Raw genomic sequence first — 22,655 nt, forward strand, 5'->3', positions numbered from 1 at the left:
ACCTTGTATTCCAGATTAGCATAACACTAGTCTGGTATTTCAACCAGTAAAAAGTAGGACAATATTATAATATAAAATAATTATATACCATCTCTATTGTTGCCATCATTCTTATTAAGAAGCTCTCAATATCTTTTGTTTATATAAGCGAAGTGTGTTTAGGCAAAATTGGTGTACTGCCCCTTTAAATTTTCAAAGTGCACTTCATAGAAAAAAAACTTCAGCCAGGCTGCTAGCTGGGTGATTGATAGGCTGACTACTATAATGTGTCACTTGCTGAACATTCTATTGCTCTCCATGGAAAATTCTAAAAATGGCTGCCCTACTGCCTTTTCAGAGACTATTACACAGTCTTTTGAATGTCCTTGCAGACCAAAAAAACAGAGGCCTCAAAACTGTTAGTAAGAAGACCCAAAATGGTTGTTTAGTCCAGAAAAGTCCCAGATCTCTTTGGTTCTTTCCTTTTTCTGGCTCTGCCAACTGAAATAGGTGGATTGTCTCTATGGTTGTTTTGTAGAGGTGAGATATCAAAGTTATATTGGTAATCCACAGTGATGAGGCCCACCAACACCTCACCAGGACAGCATGCTCAGACTCACAGACAGATGTACAAAACAGGTCAAGGGTTTATTTTAAACTAAGGTAAACTGGAAGGGAGGATTAGGGAATATAAAACCCTGATCTAATGGGTTCTAACTAACCCCCCCTTCAAAGACCCCTGCAAAGGAGTGTCTTCAGGTCTTCTGGCTGCCTACTTTTCTACTCTGGCTGTCTAAGAAATGTCAGGCTAACTAACTACCTGATGCTAATAATCCTCCCAGGTAGTGTTTGGTTAGATTTTATAGTCTTTCAGAGTAGTTAGGCTGACCCTTTATATCAGGAATCAACTCTCTTTAGGTTAGGCCCAAGATGGCTTCAGGCCTTCCCCACAGATAGTTTGCTGGCTTGCCAGCAGAGATCTTCACAGCAGTTGGGAACACTCAGGACACTGGAACATGAGAAGATCACATAGTAGACAGGATTTATCAACTGGACAACAGGATATGTAGCTTTGGCTTCCAGGGGATAGGAAACAAAACCCTCCTAGGCTTGTAGAGATCCCAAGTAGGAGGAAATTGTCAGCTTCAGGCTCTCCCAGAAACAGGAAGTCCAAAAGCCCAGAGTTCTCTCTGTGTCCACTTTTTATAATGTCCCCAGATTCTAGAAAAAGCTCTGTAGTTCCAGGGCATATGGCAAGATCCAGCACAGTGATCTCTGTGCAAAATCTCTCTCTTACATATTTATACCCATTCTCTCCTGAAAGAATGGGGCTTTCCCCCCCACTAAATAGAGGTCACTTCATGTAGATTTAGGTTTGGATCAATGCTGACCCAAACAGTGTTTCTGGCCTTTTTTGTAGGCCCAGGGTCAGCCACACCAGTCCTCTGTAAGTTTAACACAAAATCTGACCGCAGTTTGATGTTATTTAAATAAACAATGTTTATTTTATAATAGCAGGATGGTGGAAGACCAAGGTAAAAAGGTGTTCCTTAAGCTATCAGGTTCTAGATCCTCCCTCTTAGATATTAGTCCTCAAGGGCCTGCTTGGTCTCAACACCATTGGGCTACTCTATTTACTCTCTCTATCTGCCTAAACCCTTCCAGCTAACTAAAATCTGATTAGTTGGTCCAAAAACGAGAACAAAGTTCAGATTATAAGGTTTTAGCTAGAAGCCAACAAACTTAAGTCAAGAGTGATCTGGCTTGGAGTATGGCAGACAGATTCTGTCCAGGCAACTTCTCCCACTCATATGAAATCTCCAGGGTCTCAACACTAAAACAAGATCAGGATGAGGGTCAGGATCAGGTAAAGTCTCAGAATTCCTGGATCTTCTTAGGCAAGTCCAGAGCTCTGCCCAAACCCCTGTAACTGATTAAAATTGTCACCAGAAGTCTTCCCCCCTTCCCCCCCACTCACCATGTCCCAAGGCAAAAGCACCCCCTGGGACTCTCTGTCCTCCTCCTTATCCTTTCCTCTCATTCTGGAATGTGACTCCAAATGGTTCCAGGCATGCAGTTAACTGCCTTTGCAAACAGTCTCTTCCACAAGGTTCTTGCATGCTTTNATATATATATATATATATATATATATATATATATATATATAAAATTGCAAATAGTTAGTCCCATGAAACGTCTTAGCCAAATATGAAGATCATAAGATTTTCTTATCTGGCTAACACCAAATGCAGGTCTGCATACTTGTATAAAGTGTATCATAGCTATGTAATGTAAATTTTATAAATAGTCGTAATATAGGTTGTTAGAAGTAAAATAGGACTAAACTAGTTACCCTAACCTTGTAGATAGTGTAACATACTAACCACATAAGAGATAATTAGCATAAACACAGGGAAAGCCACAGACAGGGCTTAGGGAAGTTCAATTTCTAGCTAGGTAGCATAGGGACAGCATAAGATAAGATAGATTATTGTATTTAGAAAGTTAAGTAAGGATACTAATACAATAACATAAACAAAGGTAGATTCATAGTATAAGTAAATTAACACTGCATTAAGAATGTAGGTAGTTTAAATAATAACTTAGAAACAGCTAAGAATAATAACATTGTTGTATTGAATTACTTTGTAGACTTAAGCATTGCTCATAGAGAAACTTTCCGGTGTTACAAAATTGTTTTGCTCTTTGCAACATTGTATAAACCTGGAAACTTTCATCCTTTACCCAAAATTTTCCAACATCTGTCTTAGCATAGGTAGATAGATTGTAGCTAGATATACTAAGAAAGGCAGGAATTTATTGTTTTGGGGGAGGGAACATAAGATAGGAATAGGAAATAGTAATTCATAAGTTAGGTGGGACTTTTGGCAAAAGTCCCACAACACAAAACTGGAATACTGTAAGGATGAAGGGTAAAGGAAAGAATTTTGGAGATACAGAATGTTGTATGAGAGGAGCATAAGACAAGAATGGCAGTTGGGAACAGCAGGGAATTCTAGGAAGGATTCCTAAGGACCAGGTCTTTGGTTTGGGAGATCAAGGAAGGTGGAAGTGGTGAGTGAGCTCTGAGCGAACCGAAGGTGAACCTGTGAATTTCCCCAACTGGAAATGAAATCCTGATACCCTGTTCTTTGTCAGTGGACATATTCTCATGTCCAAGATTATATCATCCTGTCCACTGGGGATTTCTGGACTTCATCTGGGAGCAGATCCCCCAAACCCCACTTCCTGTCCTTACCTTACAGAGAGACTCTATTCCTCTGAACTATAGTTAGAGCTTAAAGATTAGATATAGAAATAGGGGGAAGAGAAGGAGAAGCTTGGGTTGGAGACTGAATTGGCTCCCCAAGTGAAGGACTTAGGCAAAGACATTTAGGGCAACCCATTTCCTCTGACCACCACCCTAATCAATCACCCTGATACTCTTAATATATACTTTTGGCAGTCAGATAGTATTACAGGATTGTTCAAAGACAAGAGGGGAAGGAGGTACCACAGCCTTGCCTTGAAGAATCCATCTTTGAGCCAGACCCCTTGTGGCTCGGGGGAACACTGATTCTGGGCAAGATTGAACTGGGTCACCACATACCTCATCATGTGTGGAAGCCTTTCCTCTAACCTGTGAGGGCTGGCACACCTTCCTTGGTCACTCACCATGCAGATGAAATCCCCTTCAAGTCACCTTAGTATTAGTGATTCCATAAGAGAGGGAAGAGAGATTTACCACACTGACCCATCTCTCTTTCTCACCTGATCCCTTTCTATCTGGGCCACTAATATAATATGTGTATAATGCAAATCACCACTCTTTTGTGAATCCTAAAACGCTAATCTCTCTCTATAGATCTATATGTTTTCTGATGTTACCTAAATAGAATATCTCAAATCAGACCTTCTATTTAGGTAAAACCTTATTATAACTAATGTGTATAGATATTCTACTGTTAGAGTAAACAATACATCACGTATCCATTTATCTACATGGATAACTTTACTTAAAAAGACCTTATAACATTCTGTGACTAATGTATCCTATGTTGGATGTAACCATACCTATCAAATCTTCAGAATCTCCCCTTTTCATGTTGCCTATTGACTCTCTTCTTTCTTCATAGTTCTTGGCAGTATTATGTAATGTTGCATGTAACTAAAGTGGAAATGTGCTATGTTACAATGACACAGAAGCTCACAGTTATGTGTCCATTCATCTGTCTATTCCTCTTCCATATTTCTTATGCAATGTCTCTGTTACTCTGTCAGCTTCAGGTCAGCTGCTTTCTGTCTGACTCTTCTTATGCTGTCATCCTCTTCCTTTTTAATATTGTCTTCTACTGGATTTGTCCTCTCCTTATTGAACTTTTTGACAACAGACTCATTTGACTGATGGAATCTCTCAGCTCTCCTCTATATATGTTTGCTATCTCTTCTTCTTCTAGAACTATTTTTCCTTCTCCTTCTTCCCTATAAGCTAATTTTATGTGTGAGCAATTGAACCATGAATCTCTGCCTAATACTTTAATTGCTGATGGTAAAGTTAAATTACTGTGTAAGGACCATTCCAATTTTGCTACATGTGCTGTTTTTGCAAAGTATTTAATATATATGGAATCACCTGACTTTTTGTTATGCAATGATTAATCCAGAGGACCAGACTGGACTAACACTCCCATGTCATGCAGTTCTTTCAATCTTTCTTGCAAAGCAACAATGTATGAAGCAATTTGTATAGCCTCTCCTAACACTGAGGCATAAGCGGTCCTACAAATTTTGGTGGATGACCATAGCTCATATGGTGATATATGTGTTATAAAGAAAGAGAGGGTCTTAAGGGAGATATAGATATCAGTGAGGTGGATGATCTCTGTATTCTCCCTAGGTGCTGGTGTTTGGGGAACACCAACCCCAATCACCCTAGCTAGTTGTTATAACTTCCCCTTTCAGTAACAGTTGTCCAGGGAAGGACCCTGAAAGGTTAGGTGGATGGGTAACCCTTTCAGGTCCAACCTGGGGTTGGATAAATTATTAATATTGGGCTCTGATTAGCCTTGGATCACATTTGTTATCTGACTGTGTTTGCTCCCTCCCCAAGGGTCATGATATTAAGACCACTCAGGAAGGTACTTATTAAACACTTTTATCTGTAATCTATAATAAGGGAAAGGATAATCAGGATAAGGATTGGGGATTGGAGACTCTGTCAATCTGATACCTAATCTATAATCACTCAGGCCTGGAGGATATTGATTTAGTAAAGTTGGAGCTTTTGTTCTTCACAACCCTTCTGGCTCAGCCTGCCAAATGCCAAACCAGGGAGTGACTGCCCTTGATGCAGCTGTGTTGATGATTTTCTCTCAGATTCCTTATTATCAGTGTTTGGTGACGTACTAGCTCTCACAGCCTTCAGGAAATATATAGATCCTGCCCACCCTCTGCTTCTTCAGACCTCCCTTCCTCCCTTCACCACCCAGGGACCCAGAGACCTAAAGAGCAAGGAAGATTCAGAGACCTAAAGATCTAAGGGACCAAAGTCCAAAGAATTTTTCCCTCCAGGTGGCTGTTAGGGGTATTTATACTCCTAGGCCAACTGACTTTGCCCCTGGCTCACGGCATCTGGGAACATTCCAATCTCTCCAACTGCCTCCCTTGTCAATCAAGGTGACACCAACATTTCCTAGGATTTGAATATAACATATGTAAATCAGCAAGAGATCTAGTTCTTAAATAAAACATTGCTATTAGGAGAATTGGGAGAATTGGGAGAATCTGGAAATTTAAGATGAGTCTTGGTTCAAAATTTTCTCACCATAGTTTTTATCTCTTTATTAAGAATCTCAACTTGTCCATAGCTTTGTGGGTTATAAGTAACATGAAATTTAGCTGTTATACCTAGATTTTCATAAACTTGTATTAAAACTTCATGTGTAAAGTGAGTTCCCTAATCTGAGTCTATGGTGACTGGAATTCCAAACCTAGGAATAATCTCCCTTAGCAATACTTTAACTACAAAGCCTGCTGTGTTAGGAGCAGATAGAAATGCTTCAGGCCACCTTGTCTAAGCAAAAATTTTCAAATGGACTATATACTAGAGGTCTCCCACCTAAACCTTTCTTCCTAAATACACCATGATTGAATCTTTGCAGAACAGCTAGTAAAGACCCTACTTGCAACAGTTCTAATCCCTGGGGCTCCAAGATTGTTTTATTGTGTCTACCATTGCCTCAGTATCAAAATGTCCTTTCTTATGGATGGCTTGACATATATGGTTGTAAAAATCTTTTGGAAAGATTGGTTTGCTAGTGTCTGTAACCCATATGCTATTTTCCTCCCTAGCTCCAAACTTTTCTTTCCATATTTGAATCTCAGAGTCCAGATATGCTTTTTGGAGATCTGTAGACTCTATGATAGAAAGATTCATCACATAGAATGGAGCTTTATGGGCTGCATATTTTGCTGTAATATCTGCCCAATAATTCCCTTTTGACACTGGATCCCTACCAAAATAATGGCCTCAGCAATGTATCACAGCTATTTGCTTTGGCTTTTGGATAGCTGCTAGCAAATCAGTTATTATTTCTGCATGTGCTATTTTCTTTCCCCTAGATGTTATGAACCCCTGCTGTTTCCACATTGAATCTGTTGCATGGCAGATCAAAAATGCGTATCTAGAGTCTGTATACATCAGTGGTTCCCAAACTTTTTTGGCCTACTGCCCCCTTTCCAGAAAAAAAAATATTACTTAGCTCCCTGGAAATTATTTTTTAAAAAAAATTAATAGCAAATAATAGGAAAGATAAATGCACCTGTGGCCATCACCACCCCCCTGGATCGCTGCAGTACCCACCAGGGGGTGGTAGTGCCCACTTTGGGAATCACTGGTATAGATGCCACCTTGCCCTCTGCCAAAATGCAAGTTTGCTTTAGAGTTATGAGTTCTGCCCCTTAGGCACTTATGTTTTTGGGTAGTGAGGCATACCACAGAGTCTCAAACTCCATGATTACAGCTGTCCCTGTGTAGTAGATACCAATTTCATGTATGAAGAGCCATTTGTAAAAAGAGCCAAGTCAGGATTATCAATTGGGATATCTCTGAAATCTTGCCTTGGTTGCTCTATCAATTTAACCACTTCTTCACACTCATGCAATGGTTCCCCATTCGTTGGTAAATCTGGTAGTAGTGTTGTTGGATTTAACACACTATACCTCTTCAGCTATATGCTTTCATTACCCCAAAGAATTTCGTACTTAGAAATTCTCTGGTCAGAAAATGCTTGAGTATGAAACTTTCTCATAAGTGCTTCAATTTGATGGGAACAAAACACCACCAATGGGCACCTCATAACTAAATTGGCTGACTTCTGCACTAGCATTGCAGCAGCTGCAACTCCTCTCAAACAAGGAACTGTCCCTGCAGCTATGGGATCTAGCTGACAACTATAATAACCTATTGGATGGTAGTTTTGTCCCAATGTCTGTGTTAACATACCAGAAGCTATCCCTTGACATACAGTTGGAATGGTTTTGAATAGTCTGGAATCGCAAGGGCTGGATGCAGAAAGTATAGCCTCTTTTAACTTTGCAATGGCTTGTAGATGTTCATATTTGAGCTTTAAAGGTTCAGGTTCTGAGTTTCTGGTCAAATCAGTAAGACTCTTGGTTATCTCACTGTATCCAGGGATCCATTGACAACAGAATCCTGTAGTACCAAGAATTGCTTTGAGCTGCTTCTTAGTCCTTGGTGCACTCAGCTTTTGGATATCTGCAATTCTCTTTTGGGTAATACTTCTAGAACCCCATGATAGCATGAACCATAAATACTCAACCCTTGGCAAGCACCACTGTAGTTTTGCTTTGGAAATCTTATGTACTCGCTTATATAATTCACATAAAAGAAATTTGCTATCCCTGAGACAAACTTTGGCAGTAGGAGATGCTAGAAGGGTATTGTCCACAAAATGCACTAGCTTGCTTTTCTTAAATTTGATTGTTTTCAGGACTTTATTTAGGATTTGGGAGAAGATATTCAGGCTTTCCAAGAATCCTTGTGGAAAATGACACCAACAGTAGTCATTTCCCTCCCAGGTGAAAGCAATTTTTTTTCTTGAATCCTCATGAATTGGAATGGAAAAGAAAGCAGAACATTCAGTCTACCATGGTGAAATATCTAGCATGACTGGGAATTGAGGAGATGATTGTTGCTGGGCTAGGCACAACAGGATGGCTTTTTATAATATAGTTATTTAAAGTTCTTAAATCTTGATGAATCCGTAGACTGTTTTTCCTGTTGCATTGGGTTTTGGTTTTTTGATTTTAAGTATAGGAGAAACAAGTTACTATGATCCCTTATTATAATAGGGATTCGATAATCAGTTGGATCCCTTCAACAACCTCTTTACTTAGGGGGTATTGTGGTGTGCAAGGAGGAGGTTCACATTTTGTTCTAACACTAACTGGTGTTGCTGATTTGAATAATCCCACATCTGTAGAAGATGTAGCCCACAAGCCTTTAGATATATCATCTGGTATTGGGTAAATGGATCCTGTGTCCCTCTCTGCCTCTACTAAATCTAAGAACAGCATTGGAAATGTTTTCAAAGATTCCTCTGGTAGATGTGATATGTCCCCAGAGGGTGTACACTGGATGGTTGCTCTTATTTTGCATAAGTTTGCTCCCCCACTTTTAATGACACATGTGGTTCCATGCTATTCAGTGGTGAGTGTGCTTCTATAATAGGTGCCAGCATGGCTGGGTCTGGGAAACTGATCTGTATTTCCTGTTCATTACAGCCCATCTCCCTCTTATCTTCTACTTCACTGCACTGCCAGGATTTTGCACTGCTGTTGTTTTCCCAGGACTTAGTATTCCCCATAGCTTCCTTCAGCATCTCTTTCTATTCCATTGCTCTCCCTTACTATTACTGCTTTTGAATTAATGTTTTCTTCTTCACAGTTTACTATTGCTTCATTACTTACACTAGTTGTTGCTATTGTATCTATTTGTTGTGCCTTACACTTTGTACTTATTTCAGTGCTTTCAGTTTTTATTACATCGTTCCTATCATGTTCTCCATTAGTTATTTCCTGTTGCCTTCTGTTTTCTAGCTTTGGGCTTCTCTGGGTACACCTTCATAATGCACAGGCTCCCTTTTGTAGATCCCCTTTTGGCAATTAGACCCTGCCACTTTCTCCATTCTTAGCACACTCCTGTATTGTATGTAGAACAGGAGCTTGTTGGGATCCATGGCAACAGTTATATGCATAGCAGTTTGATTGTTCCTGCCTCCGATATGGATTAAACCTGTTATTATTATACCCATAGGAGTTTTGCCTCCAACCATTGTTATTAAATCCTCTATTTCTTCTGTATGTCTGACCAGAGAACTAACCTCTAAAGCGACACACCCTCAGGAAGTGACCAAGTTTGTTGCAAAGGTGACGTCTTGGTGGGTTTGTTCTTGATTGCTTGGGTAAATATTCTGTTCTAGGCTTATAGGACCTTAGGGTCTGCTACAGCTTTGACCTCCTTTATTTCACTGTCCTTCAGCTTTTGGTTAGCCTCTTTAAGTTGTTTCTTTAAATCTTCAATGAGGTCATTCTTCTCTTCTACATGCTTATTCTTATCAGCTTGAAACACATAGCATGCTGACCATGTAAGTTCTTCCAACCCCATATTTTCTCAGTTTGGGCAATTAGATCTAAAAATTTTCCTGACTGCATTGCAGGAATTTTTTTTTTTTTAACAAACTGGCTTCTGATATGGCTAATATTTTCCTCTGTTAAAGTGTCCATGCCTAGAAGATATTCCTCTGCCTTAATCAGCCTACTTAGCTGGTGACTCCCCAGACTCTTGTCTAAGCCTTTCAAACTTAAACCAGATATCAGGCCTTTTTGAATAGCCTTTATTATTTCTATTATAGACTCCCTTGCCTTATTAAGGTATCTGATGCTTCAACTAGATTAATTAAAAATCTGTATGCTTCAACTGGATTAATTTAAAATCCAGATGCGTGGTTGGCCATGGTGTTAAGTCAGGATTCCTGTTAGTCTCATCTATAAACTGCTGTCTTTCCCTTTTTGTAAGCAAGTCTTCCATGAGAACTTGAAAATTGTTAAAATCAGGATCATAATTCTCTTATCACTTTATGTGGCTCATCAAAAATTTTTGGAGTTCTCCTTTTTATGGAATCAAGATCAGTAGATGTGAACTGTTTGTGGGACTTAACATGAATTATGTCCACCTCAGGTATAACATAGAATGTGTCCCTAAGCGAGAAAAGATTAGCTATTGCATTGCCCATTGCCTCAGTTTCCAACTGAAGCTTGGTGGGTGCTTGGATAGTTTCATCACTCCCTTGCTTAGCCAGTTGCCTTGGTACCATTCCATTTTCCTTTCTCAGTTTCACACAATGAGCTTCTAGTTGGGTTAGTTTAACTTGCATTGCCATCACCAGTTGTTTCAATTCATTGTCACCAAAAGTCAAATAGCCTATAGCCTTCAGTCTTTTAATAAATTCTACCACTACCTGTTTGCACTGGCAGGAGCATAAAACTAGGAGCATTACCAGTGGTATGTATGAGAGGATTCTTCTCAGAGACAGATCCAAAATGGAAATTATGTTTTGAAATCCCATTAAATTATAGAGGTATTCTGGTAATATCACCAGGAAGAAATAAGGAATCATTGAAAGATGGAAGTACAACAACTCTACAGTACTAGTCATAATTAACTATGTACAGTTAATATCTTGAGTAGATTGACCTAACTCAGGTGCAGACAAAGTTTTGTTCCCTACCACTTTAAAACTCCAAGCAGCTTGAGAAAGGGAAAAAAAAATCCCTGCTTGTCTACTTCAGTGACAGCTTAAGTGAAACAGTGTAACTAAGCCCCCTCTGGCTCAGTGTTCCATTGGGCCTGCGGTTCTGAGAATTCTGAGCCCTATTCAACTGTCTGCTCTGAAAGCCAAACTTCTACACAGCCTTCAAACTGACCAGTAAGCCTCAAACTGACAAGGAGGCCTCAAAATGGCAGTTTGAATCTGAGAAACCCCAGATCTTTAGGTTCTTGCCTTTTCTGGTTCAGCCAACTGAAATAATTGATCCTAATAATGATGGTGTTGAGATACTGAGGTTTTTTTGATTCCTCAGTACCCCTCAGTGAAGTAAAGCTGAGAGCCTCCTTCATGGGGACCAGTATGCTTTAAATCTCCAAGACAAGTTGTTAAAAATAGGAAACATGGATTTATTCTGAAACAACAAATAAGTATGAAGGGAGGATTAAGGTATAGGAGTTCCCTAGCTCTAAGGCATTCTCACTAACCTCTCCTCCTTCTAAAACTCCTGCAAGGGAGTTTCTTCTGTTATCTTGATGCTCCTTAAGCCCTGACCTCAATGACTAGATTTCCCAAATGTTACTAGTTATACATGACACTAATTAATCCTCCCTGGTTGGTTTATAGCAGGGGTCAGCAATGTATGGCTCCTGAGCCATATCTTTCTCTTTTGAGGGCCAGATATGGCTCTTTCTGCAGGAGCAATAAAGTCAATTTTTTTTTCAGGCGCTGTTATAGGAGTGCGCACTGTGAGCACTGTACGGCTCTCTTGAAATTACATTTTTAAAAATGTGGCGTATATGGCTCTCACGGCCAAAAAGGTTGCCAACCCCTGGTTTATAGGATGAAACAGTTCTTCAAATAGAGCCAGGAATGAACTCATGATGGTTGAGTTCAACCTAGCTGGGCCAGGCTGGAGTTGGGCTCAGGCCTTTGCCAATACTGTATGTGATTAGTTCAGGCTCACTGGTCACAGATCTTCTTTGGGATAATCTTCGCAGCAGACAGGAACACTTTGAGCTTACTTCAAAGTAGGTTTTCTTCAAGCAGGAACAAACAGAGGTAAGGTATCTTAACTCTCTTCTGCTCCAGAGTACAGGAAGCCAAGACCTCCAGTCAGGAAGTCTAGGAGTTCTCTCTGTTGGGCAGTTGGTGTCCCCTTCAAATACTCTCTGAGTTCCAGAATCCAGAATCATTTGTTTTCTGGCATGTGGCTAGCTTTCCTCTTGCAAACGCCTTGCTTACATTTCCTCCATTCCTCTCTTTTTCCTTCCTACAGCACTAAAGGAAGACAAGAATTTGGAAATACAGGTAGAAGGAGTGTGTACCAGTTATGAGATAAAACTTTTGTGAAGGCAAGAGACCTAGTGCCAAGTTCAAGGAACAGCTAAAAGTATAATTTGACAGAGTTCATGAATACAGTTGGAAAGGTAGGTTGGAAGAAGACTGTGGAGAGTCCTTAATGCCAACATATTCTTTTTTATCTTAGAGGTAATAGAGAGTCATTGAAGGTTTTTGAGCAAGTTAGTTAACCTGGTTACTACTATGTATTAAGAAGATTCCTCTGGAAGCTGTATAGGGAGGGACTAGAGCAGTGCTGTTGAACTCAAATAGAAACATGAATACTAATCTGTACTTAATGATTCTGTTTCTAAAATGTAAAGTTATCTATGTTTTATTATATTTTGATAACTATTTCCCAATTGTATTTTTATCTGGATCAGGATGTCCTGGGATATAAATGGCATTCAGAGGTTTGATACCTCTGGTCTAGAGGGCCAAGTAGGCAGGGTAACCAATCACATTGCTGGCTCCTGGTTGCTATTCTCATCTTTGTATCCTGTGGGGTCCTTAGGTGACCTGAGTCTGCGTCTGATTTCTAATTCCTATTTTGAGCTGTTTTGGGGGCTTCTTACCCTGTACCATCTTGAACAACAGCAGGGTTAGATCTTCATAAATGCAGCCCATCCCTCTCTGCCCAGCCCCTTACTCATCAAATCCAAAAAATCTCTTTTCCCCATCCCTAAGCCACTAACTCTGTTAGTCCCAAACCCCATCCCTTTTCCTTTCTCTCCCCCAGTCATCACTATTGCTGACCTCCTTCCTCTGGTAGTCTAGTCTAGGCAGGACATCAAGGGTTCAAAGCTGAGATAGTGAAATATCATAGTGCCTCAGGGGTGTGAGGAGGAGAGTTCAATAGACCCCCTTCTGGGAATTTCTGGGAAGAAACTTTGGAAAAACAGAAATTCCTTCTACTTGATACCTGATAATCCCTCTCCTACTCCCCACTTCCAAGCAGGAAGTTTTGCAGCCATATTAATAGCCTTTTGTCTGTAAATACAATATCAAACAACAATGTGAAATGGCAACTGAAAAGGCTTAAGGCTTAATAAGAAAAGCTGGAGGGGAATCTTGGTGGTTCAGTGGATAGAGAACCAGGCCTGGAGATGGGAGGCCCTCTTAGCTGTATGACCCTGGGCTAGTCACTTAACCCCAGCTGACTAGCTTCTTCTTCCTTGAACCAATGCTTAGTATCCATTCTAAGGCAGAAGGTAAGGGTTTAAAAAAATAAGAGAGAGGCAGGAGAATGTCAGGGACTAGTGATGTGATAGTGCCATTGTACCCTTTTTAGACCATCCAGGAGGATTTGCATCTAGGTCTGATCTCCACTTTTTAGAATTGACACTGATAAGAACCAAGGGAAGTCAACCAGATGGTGAAAAAGTCTTAAGTCCATGCCATTGGGGGATTTAAAGATTTGGTGTTTGAAGAAACTTGAAGTTTGTTGTTGTAGAAGTAACTTGGAGTAGAAATAACTCAGTGGCACTTGATTGTTGGTTCCTAGAATCTGAGTGCTGTCCTATGATACAGTGATTAGATTCACTGTTACACTCCAGAGGGAAGAACCAAGAGCAATGAAAGAGTGTGAATGGCAAAAGGATAGGTGAGGAAAAACTTTCTAGGCAGAATAGGCTTCTGAGGAGGTAGTGGGTTCTCCTTCACCAGGTGCCTGCTTGTAAGGTGTGTTCAATCAACCAACCAATTATTAAATGAACATATAATTGTATGAATATGAGTATCCAAGATTCACATACATAAAGGAAGAGAGAAAATGGAGAGACGGGCCATTCTTGTGTTGTTGTTCAGAAGGTTTTAGCCATTTCTGATCTTTTGTGACTCCATTTGGGGTTTTCTTGGCAAAGATACTGGAGTGGTTTGCCATTTTCTTCTCCAGTTCATTTTACAGATGAGGAACCTGAGGCCAACTTGGTTAAGTGACTTGCCTAGGGTCACATAGGTAGTATGTGTCTGAGGCCAGATTTGAACTTCCTGACTCCAGGCCCAGTGCTCTATCCACGGTGCCATCCAACTGCTCTACCATCCCTTGTGTACATACATTTAATCATTTGGTCTTCCTGCTCAAGCAGTCAATTAGGGGACTTGATCATCTACCACTGTAAGTGCCTTATCAATGAATTATATACAGCTAGAAACCTTGCCCCTATTTCTTTTTCCCTACTCAATTTATGAGAAGGAGCAGGACAAAATTGTTCCATCAAGAACTAACTGTCCTGGCTCTGTTTTTTTCTTTTGCCAGGAGGAAGGTTGGTCCTGAAAGCAGTCAGTGTACCAGAGAGACCTGGAAGAGGTAGGAGGGGAATAATGGAAATTGTGCATCAGACCCTGGATAATGTTAAATATGTAGGATTGAGGCCAGAAAGGGATTGTGGGAGGCATGATTTTGTGGGAACTGGTTTTCCAAGATGCTTTTCTATTGGGAGGGTTTTTCTTTTACAAAATTAGGAAACTAGTTGCAGGGAATGTAAATGGGAGAGAAGAGAACAAGTATTTAATAAGTCTCTGCTATGTACCAGGCACTGTGCTAAGTGCTTTATAAATTTTACCTCATTTCTCTTAATAATTCTTTGAGGTAGGTGCTTTATAGTTAAGGAAATTGAGGTGAACAGGGTGAGTGACTTGGTTAAGTGACTAGCCTAGGGTCACCCAGCTAGTAAACGAGGTTAGATTTAAACTCAGATCTTCCTGATTCTAGGGCTAGTGGTCTATCCACTTTGTTAGCCACCTAGTTGGCAAAGGAAATGGTGAGGGATTCTTAGTTCAGGGAAAGATACATATCTTTTAGAAACTTGGGATTCTAGAATTAGAAATCAGGCCAAGAAGAGGCCCAACCTTGAGGGAGGGAAGTATAGAAAGGTAACATGAGCTAGCCTCATTGTTATAGCTCCTCAAAAGGACTCTGATCCCTAAGCCTAAGAGTGGAGCCTGGGAAAAACTGCTAATAGCCTGAAACTAGGGGCACATTCCTCTGGCTGAGCTTTTGGGGACTGAAGATAATCCTTCCCTGTTTTTTGCTTCACTTTTTCTTCTAACAACAAGGGGGCAGGGTGTTTGCTTTATTGTAGTTCCTTGGAGGGCTGGGAAGCCCTGAGAGGGTAAGGGACCATACTGGCACATGTAGCGTGGACCCTAGTTTTCCTCCTTCTTCCATGGCCCTTCTCTTCCTGACATGTTTTCTCTATCTTCTCTCTTCTCTTCTTGGCTTTCCCAACCTTGTTACTTCTCCTTCTGCTCTTCAAACCTGCTCCTTCTTTGTCTCCCTTTCTATATGCTTCCCTTCTTATTTGCCTCCTTTTTTCCCTCTCCTGTCCCTTCCTCCATATTTCTTCCAATTGTTCTGTCCTAGGACTTCCCTCACACTTCTTACTCTCATTCCTTTCTCTTCTCTATTCCTTCTGCCCCATCCCATTTCTTCCATTATAGGATGCTGCCTGGTTCGAAGTGGCTGTCTCAGCAGCTGGGCCTGCTGGGATTGGAGCCTAGAGTTTCCTCAGTCTTCCTCCTGATATTTCTGGCATTTAGCACCTGGATCCTGTGTAAAGGCCTGATCCGTATCCACCAATTCCGTACCAACAGTCAATGGCTTCGATGCTTTCCTGAGCCCCCTGAACGGCACTGGCTCAATGGCCATGCAGGAGTGGTGAGTGGGGACATCTAGGCTGAGGGTTAGGGTAAGGATTGGTTCTTAGATAATAGAGAGGTTTTGGGGCTTCAGTGGGCACAGGGGTTGGGAGGACTGAGGGCACACAATATCTGAGGGCACTAAAGGGTTAAAGGTCTAAGGGACTTAGGAAACTGAATATTTGAGTCTAGAATGGGGAATGGAGAACTTGAACTGAGCTTCTTTGGGGAAGGGTAAACTGGGGGCTCAGTCTCTCTGAAGACATTGGTGGTACTAACAAGAGCAAGAGTCCTCTTATAAATTACTCTCTGGAATTATTCATACTCAGTGACTTCCCAAGAGGAACATGGAGAAGGGTCTTATTTTTTCAGCAATATATGGAGATAGAAAGAGGGCAAAGAGCCTAGGTAGAATCTAAGAGCCATTACAGGGAGTCCAAATGACTCTTTATCAAAGACTTTTTGAGGTGATTTTTCTTATCTCCTCTAACTTAGGCCCTCTGCTTATTAGATCTCTGTCCTAAACAGAGCCTCCATCTTCCCACATGGTCCCATGTACCCAAGACAGTAGGCCTTTTAAACAGTATGGATTAGCCTTCCCTGGGCAGATAGGGATTCTTTCCTTCCCTTCATCATTTGAGCTCTTTTCTGTCTTTACTTCCCTTCTTTCCTGGGCCTTTGATGCCTCACATGGACTCCCATGTTCTTGAACTGTGACATTCCTCAAGTTGAAAATTTCCATCTGAGCTAAATAAATGCCTTTCAGAGAATTTCAGACTAGGAATCTGTTTTAGGTGTATCTAGTCCAATCTTTACCTTAGCAAGAATCCACTCTATATTATTTTTAACAAATAGTCATCCAAACTTCACTGGAAGACTCCTAATGACAATTAACTCACTACTTCCTAAAGCAAGCCTTATCAATCTTGATAGCTCTAATAGTTAGGAAGCTATTCCTCAAATCAAACCTTAGTCTCTCTGTGCTTCCTTTTATTGCTCCTAGTTTTGTTTCCTGGGAAGCAAGAAGAGCAAGTCCCCTCTTTCTTCTAGCTATCCAGACAACTCTCATTTTCCCCCTAAGTCTCCAAACTAGACATACCAAGTTTTTTCAGCTGATTCTCCTATGGCATGATGTACAGTGTCTTTACCACTGGACCCTTTCTTGGTACTCTTTTTAGATTATTGATATTTCTCAAAAACATGATGCTCAGAACTCAACTCTGTATTCCAGAAATAGCCTGATCTGAACTATGTACAGTTGGACTATGCTCCTTACTCTTTGATGATATACTGCTTTAGATGATATACTATGATATGATAAAGCAATATAATCTAAAGCAGCATATGATCAAAGAGTAAGGAGCATAGTTTGACTGTGGAAAGTCCATGCTTTTAGTGTAGTTTAAGATCAATATTGGCTTCATTTATTATCACGTTTTAGAATTTTTTCAAGAACTGAAAAAAAATGCCACTGGCCTACAATTGGGAGACTAAATTGTCTTCCGTATCATAGTGGTTACTGGACTTGGAGTCAGGATGACCTAAATTTGAATCCCATCTCCAGACTTCCTCTCTGTGATGCTGGACAACCCTTATGTTGTTTTTAGCACTTACTACTAGCTAGGTTCTCATCTTATTCTCAGCTTTTGTTTCTGATATTATTCTTACAGACTGTAACACTTTTTTGTATTTAATCTCTGTCATTTGCTTTTGTTTTCATGTTCTATTCAGATACTTCCAGTGGACCACCTAACACTAATCCTGAAAAGATTTAGGTTTATGTTCATATGTATATATGGGAGGTCATTTTAATAATAATAACTAGCATTGATATAGCACTTTAAAGTTTGCAAAGCACTTTACATAAGTTATCTCTTTTGATCTCTTACAAGAACTCTGAAAGATTGATGCTATTATCAGATGAAGAAATTAAGGCAAACAGAAATTAAGCTCAGGATTGCACAGCTACTAAGTGTTTGAGGCTGGATTTGAATTTAGGTCTTCTTGACTCCAATTCCAGAACTTTATGCATTCCGCTATCCAGCTGCTTCATTATCTTTTCTGATAGCGGTTACTTTTTCTGTCCTTTTTTTCTTCTGTGCATGCCATTTCTATCTCTTCTATAAACATATCTAGGACTGCTATGTTAGAGTCTAAGTGTGGTAGCTCTGTTCTTGATGGTGAAAAGTTTGTTTTATAAACATTTAAAAATAAACTCTTAAAATTTTTTTCAGATCTTTTCTATTCAAAAGATACTTCTTTTGACCATTGTCTTCTTTCCAGTTTTGCCTTTAAATGCTTTGGGATGATTCTGCTTAGGTGGACTTCTCATTAGATTTTCTTTAAGTTCATTTTACCTTTCCTATCTCTCTCTGCTTTATGATATGAGATTAATTATAAACTTCTACCACTCTATGGTACAAGATTTTATAGACAAGTTTATGTTTTAAACCTCTATTTACTCATGGCTACCTTATCTCTCTATGTGGCAAATAAATCAAATATTTGATGACTAGATTGCTTTTTATACTCTGTTCTCCTTTTTGTGGCAATTGATTTCTATAAATTTCCTTTTTGTGTAAATTATTGTAATTGAGACATGTACTTGCATGATAGAGATACAGTGTAGAGTCCAAGTTAAAGAGTGGTTTCCTAAAGATGCTATCATTAGCACTATCCTCTAGATGCTATTTTTTGCAGATGACATTATGCAGGTTCCATCAGGTTTGGGAACTTTGTAGTTTTCCAGGAAGAGATCCATAACTACTCTAAAAGATTGGACCAATGATCCATGAAGGAAAAACCAAATGGATGAAGAATGCCTGCTATCCAGATTATAACATACATCTAGTTGGACAACCTAAAGAACTCATCTGTATCTGCACACACACACACACACACATACACACACACAAGTATATGCATAGGTATATGTATATCTATTTAATGTTAATCTATATTTTTCCCTTTGACAGACACTTCAAATAGATAATAATTTAGACCCGAAATTCAGCAGCAGAATGAGAAGCAGATTGTATCACCTTTGGAAATTGCAAAGTTTGTTCAATGATTCTAAATCCTCCAAAACAAAGAACCATCTTTTAATGTGAATATTTTGAGCATTATATGGCTTAGAGAACACTATGGTTTCTAAGAATTAAAACTTACCATCATTCTGAAGGCAATAGAGAGGCAGACAATGGGTATATGATCAGGCTGTAAATTATTACAAAACAAACTGTGAAGGGGATTTGGAATAAAGTATACTGTCAAAGAAATGTATGAAAGAGAAGATGGGATGGTCTTTCTTAGCAACTGTTTCCTAAAATGAATATATTTCCACTTTTCTTTTGTTCATTGTAGCCTGAGAAGAAGTTCTCCCTACTCATTCCTTCCCCACTACTTTAGAATTTAGGAAAACAGGCTGTCTTTTACTTCTGCCCTTTAGATAGTTGAGCCAGCAGGGGGCATCCTCACCCAACCCATGACATCTGAATCTAAGCAGGGTAGGGGCATAGAAAGCATGATGCCATCATATGGGACTGAAGGCTTAGGAAAGCCTTGGGAAAGCAATCTCCCTGACTTGGAATCATTACCAGAGGCAGGTATCCCACTTCTGCATTTTGAATCCTGGCAATCTGAGAAACCCTAACTCTTAACCTGACCTGGTCTTTAGGATTTCATTCTCTTGAACTCCTCCACTTCTCCATTCTTATGATTGCCCAAATAATGGCAGCTATCCCTCTCCTATAGGTCAGTAACTTTTCAGTTCCAATATCCTCTGGTCTAAGCTCTTTCCAGTTCTGATTTTATTTCTATTTATGTCCTAAGGTATTTGATCACCAAGTGTGCTTAGCATAGTGCCTGGCACATAGCAGTAGGTTTTAATTAAATGTTTATTGATTGACAAAGGACTGGTCAGTTTCTGATATTTCTGATATTTCATGCCATAAGGCTTTTTTTCATTTCTGAATGTTTGTGTTGGCCATTTCCTTCTAGCTCTGACATTCTGGGCCCCTTTGAGTTCTAATGTTCTGAGGCCAAAAGTCTATGATTCCATGAGGTCAGATTCTGAATAGGTTAGGTCAGTGATGGGCAAACTACAGCCAATGGGCCAGATGTGGGCCCCATGAAATGTTCTATCTAGCTGCACTACATTATTCCTAATCTGACAAATACAATGAGTAGGATACAATACAATGAAACTTCAAAAGAGTTGCCTTAGAAACAGACTGACAGATGAGCATTTCCTTTCCTTTGGCACCCTCTTTAAAAAGTTTGCCCATCACTGGTGTTAAGGGTGAATGAGATGAAGGTAGGAGGATTGGAGGAAGGGAGAAAGGAGAAAGGAAGGTAGAGGAAGGGAAAGGAAGGTAGCTTCCCCAGCCCTGCAGGGGGAAATTGACCAGAGCCCTTTGGGGCTGAAATAAAAGATCAGAGAGCAACTTTAGGGTTTAGTATAGCTAGGTTTTATTTTATTCAGAAAGGGGAAGGTCTAGGAAAAACTAGGAGATAGATAGAAAGGGAAAAAGATGCTGAGAGAGAGATCAGGGTAGAGAGCGTCAGCCAGGCTCCAGGCTCCAGAGAGCAGAGAGACTCCTGGGTAGCTAGAGAGAAAAGGCGCCAAATTTTCTCTTTTATACTTTCTCTGACACCTCACTCAAAGGAAGTGGGAGGTGTCAGGGGAAGTTGTAGCAGAGAGCCCTGGGAGTTGTAGTTTTCCAGGGCTTACAACAATTCCAAATGACACACTGGGTTAGGTTGTTGCAGGGATGTGTTAAGAGCAAACTGTGGAGATGGTCTTTTACTGGCTCCCTCATTTGAAAGGTCTGGAACTCCAGCTAGATTCCTGAGCTTGCTAATGCTATTTCTTATTTCCCCGCCCACTTCTGTTTCCATTTTTTGTTGCTTTTCCTCAGGAATCTGCATTTTCCCTTAATCAACCTATTAATCAATTAATGAAAATTTGTTAAGTGCTTACTTAAGCCACTATGTTAGTCAGTGGGGTTACAAAAATAATTTAAAAAAACTTACTGCTCTCAATATTATTATCAATACATTATCAATATTATTATCAACATGTTATCAATATATTATTACAGATAATAATAATAACATTTATATAGTTCCTATTATGTACCAGAGACTGTGCTAAGTACCTTATAGATATTATCTCATTTGATCCTCATAACAACTTTGGAAGCTAGAAGCCATTATTATCCCTGTTATACAGGTGAGAAAACTGAAGTAAAAGAGGTTAAATGATGTGTTTAAGGTCACATTAAATGTCTGAGGCAGGATTTGAACTCAGGTTTTCCTGATTCCTGGTTCAATGCTTTTATCTTTTGTGCCATCTACCTACTTCAGGGGAGGCAACATATACATGTATAAGGTATATGCAAACTATATACACATGATATGTACAAAATCAATATATGGTAATTTTTAAAGGTAGACACAGTGGCAGGTGGGAGAAAGGGAGAATCAGGAAAAAGCCTCCTGTAAAAGGTGAAAATAGTTGAGCTGTGCAGAAAGCTAAGAATTCTAAGGAGACATGAAGAGTGTAATTCAGGCATGAGGAACATGGAGATGGAAGATGTATGATGTAAAGGTTAAAATTTGAAGAGTTTGGCTAAATTTATAAGAGTGTGGTCACCAGGAATTATTATTCAAGTCAGAATGACTTTTTTAATGGAAGTTTATTTACAAAAGGAGAAAGAGTGAAAGTAAGGAAATCAGAGAGATTACTCCAGCCTGGTCTGAAGAAGGCAGGGCTTCAGAGGCCCCAGCAAAGGGGAACCAGAGATAAATTAAACAAGGGTTTTAGCCACAAGGCCTCCTCCAAGATGAGGAGGCCTCTCCAAAGGCTTCTACCTCCAGGAAATGTGGGAGGCCAATAAGAGAAACAGAATCCCAAATAGATGAAAATCTGAGACTCCTCTTTTGACCCCTTTTATGATCCACACCTTTTCTTATTGAAAAACATTATAGCCTTCTAGGAAATTTTCAAGTTCTTAGTAAACCAGAACTTAATGAGTTAACAGCCTTTTTTCACTCAGCAGAGTAAAGCTGCAGCTGTGGGTATATTTCTCTAACTGCTCCAGGCATCCCAAGGTCATGGAATGGAAAGCTAAGGCAAAATAGCTTTAATAAAATGAGGCTCATTTTTAACCTTGAGACTTTTTCTCATCTGGCACTATCTTCATAAGAAAATTCTTTGTAAAACCATGACATAACTTCGGCTTGACTGCACAACTCTGAAGTCCTTTGTGTGTGTGTGTGCATGAATTGGGTTTGGTTTACATTATAAAAATAAAATCCTAAACTCATTGTGAGAGACACAGCAGCAGCATGAGCTGATGGAGAGATCTCCCATTTTCCCGTTACTTTCTTATCAACTAAGCTGTCCTTATCAGATTACCTGGAGATGTTGGATAGCCTTCAACAAGGAAAACCAGGAAAAGGAAGTCAGACTTTTTCACTCACCCACATAGTAGTTCTGAGGGAAAATTCAAGAGCAGTCCAAGGTTCCTAGCTGGAGCTCCTTCAAGATCAAGTTGAAGGCCAAAGACCTCCTTACAGGAAGTTCTTGCCACTTTTAAAGACAATTCCTTTTGTCACTTCCTGTGCCTTTCTTCCACTTTACATGGACCAATTACAGCTAAAGCTTTGCTTAGGACTGCCCGGGGGTGGTGGTGGGGGCAGTCAGTAAATTCTGATTCATTACCCACCATTACACACACATGGGTCACAGACTCCCCATACTTAAAGATAAGTGGGGTGTATACACTTCTGTTGATTAAATCTAGAAATGGGCAGGGGAGAATTAATCCCATCTTCACAATCTCC

At 39.9% G+C, this 22,655-nt stretch overlaps 1 protein-coding gene across 1 annotated transcript in view; it reads left to right on the forward strand.

Annotated features, from left to right (window-relative positions):
- The first annotated feature begins 15,608 nt into the window (after window positions 1–15,608).
- The window catches only part of LOC123243432 (cytochrome P450 4F2-like), a 41,602-nt gene continuing 34,555 nt past the window's right edge, over window positions 15,609–22,655 (forward strand). Inside the window, exon 1 of the mRNA XM_044671547.1 lies at window positions 15,609–15,825. Within this exon, the coding sequence (XP_044527482.1) occupies window positions 15,610–15,825 (216 nt within the window). The 5' untranslated portion in view covers window position 15,609. The remainder of the gene's footprint in view (window positions 15,826–22,655) is intronic.

This window comes from Gracilinanus agilis, chromosome 1 (assembly GCF_016433145.1).
Source record: "Gracilinanus agilis isolate LMUSP501 chromosome 1, AgileGrace, whole genome shotgun sequence".
Taxonomy (NCBI): Eukaryota; Metazoa; Chordata; class Mammalia; order Didelphimorphia; family Didelphidae; genus Gracilinanus; species Gracilinanus agilis.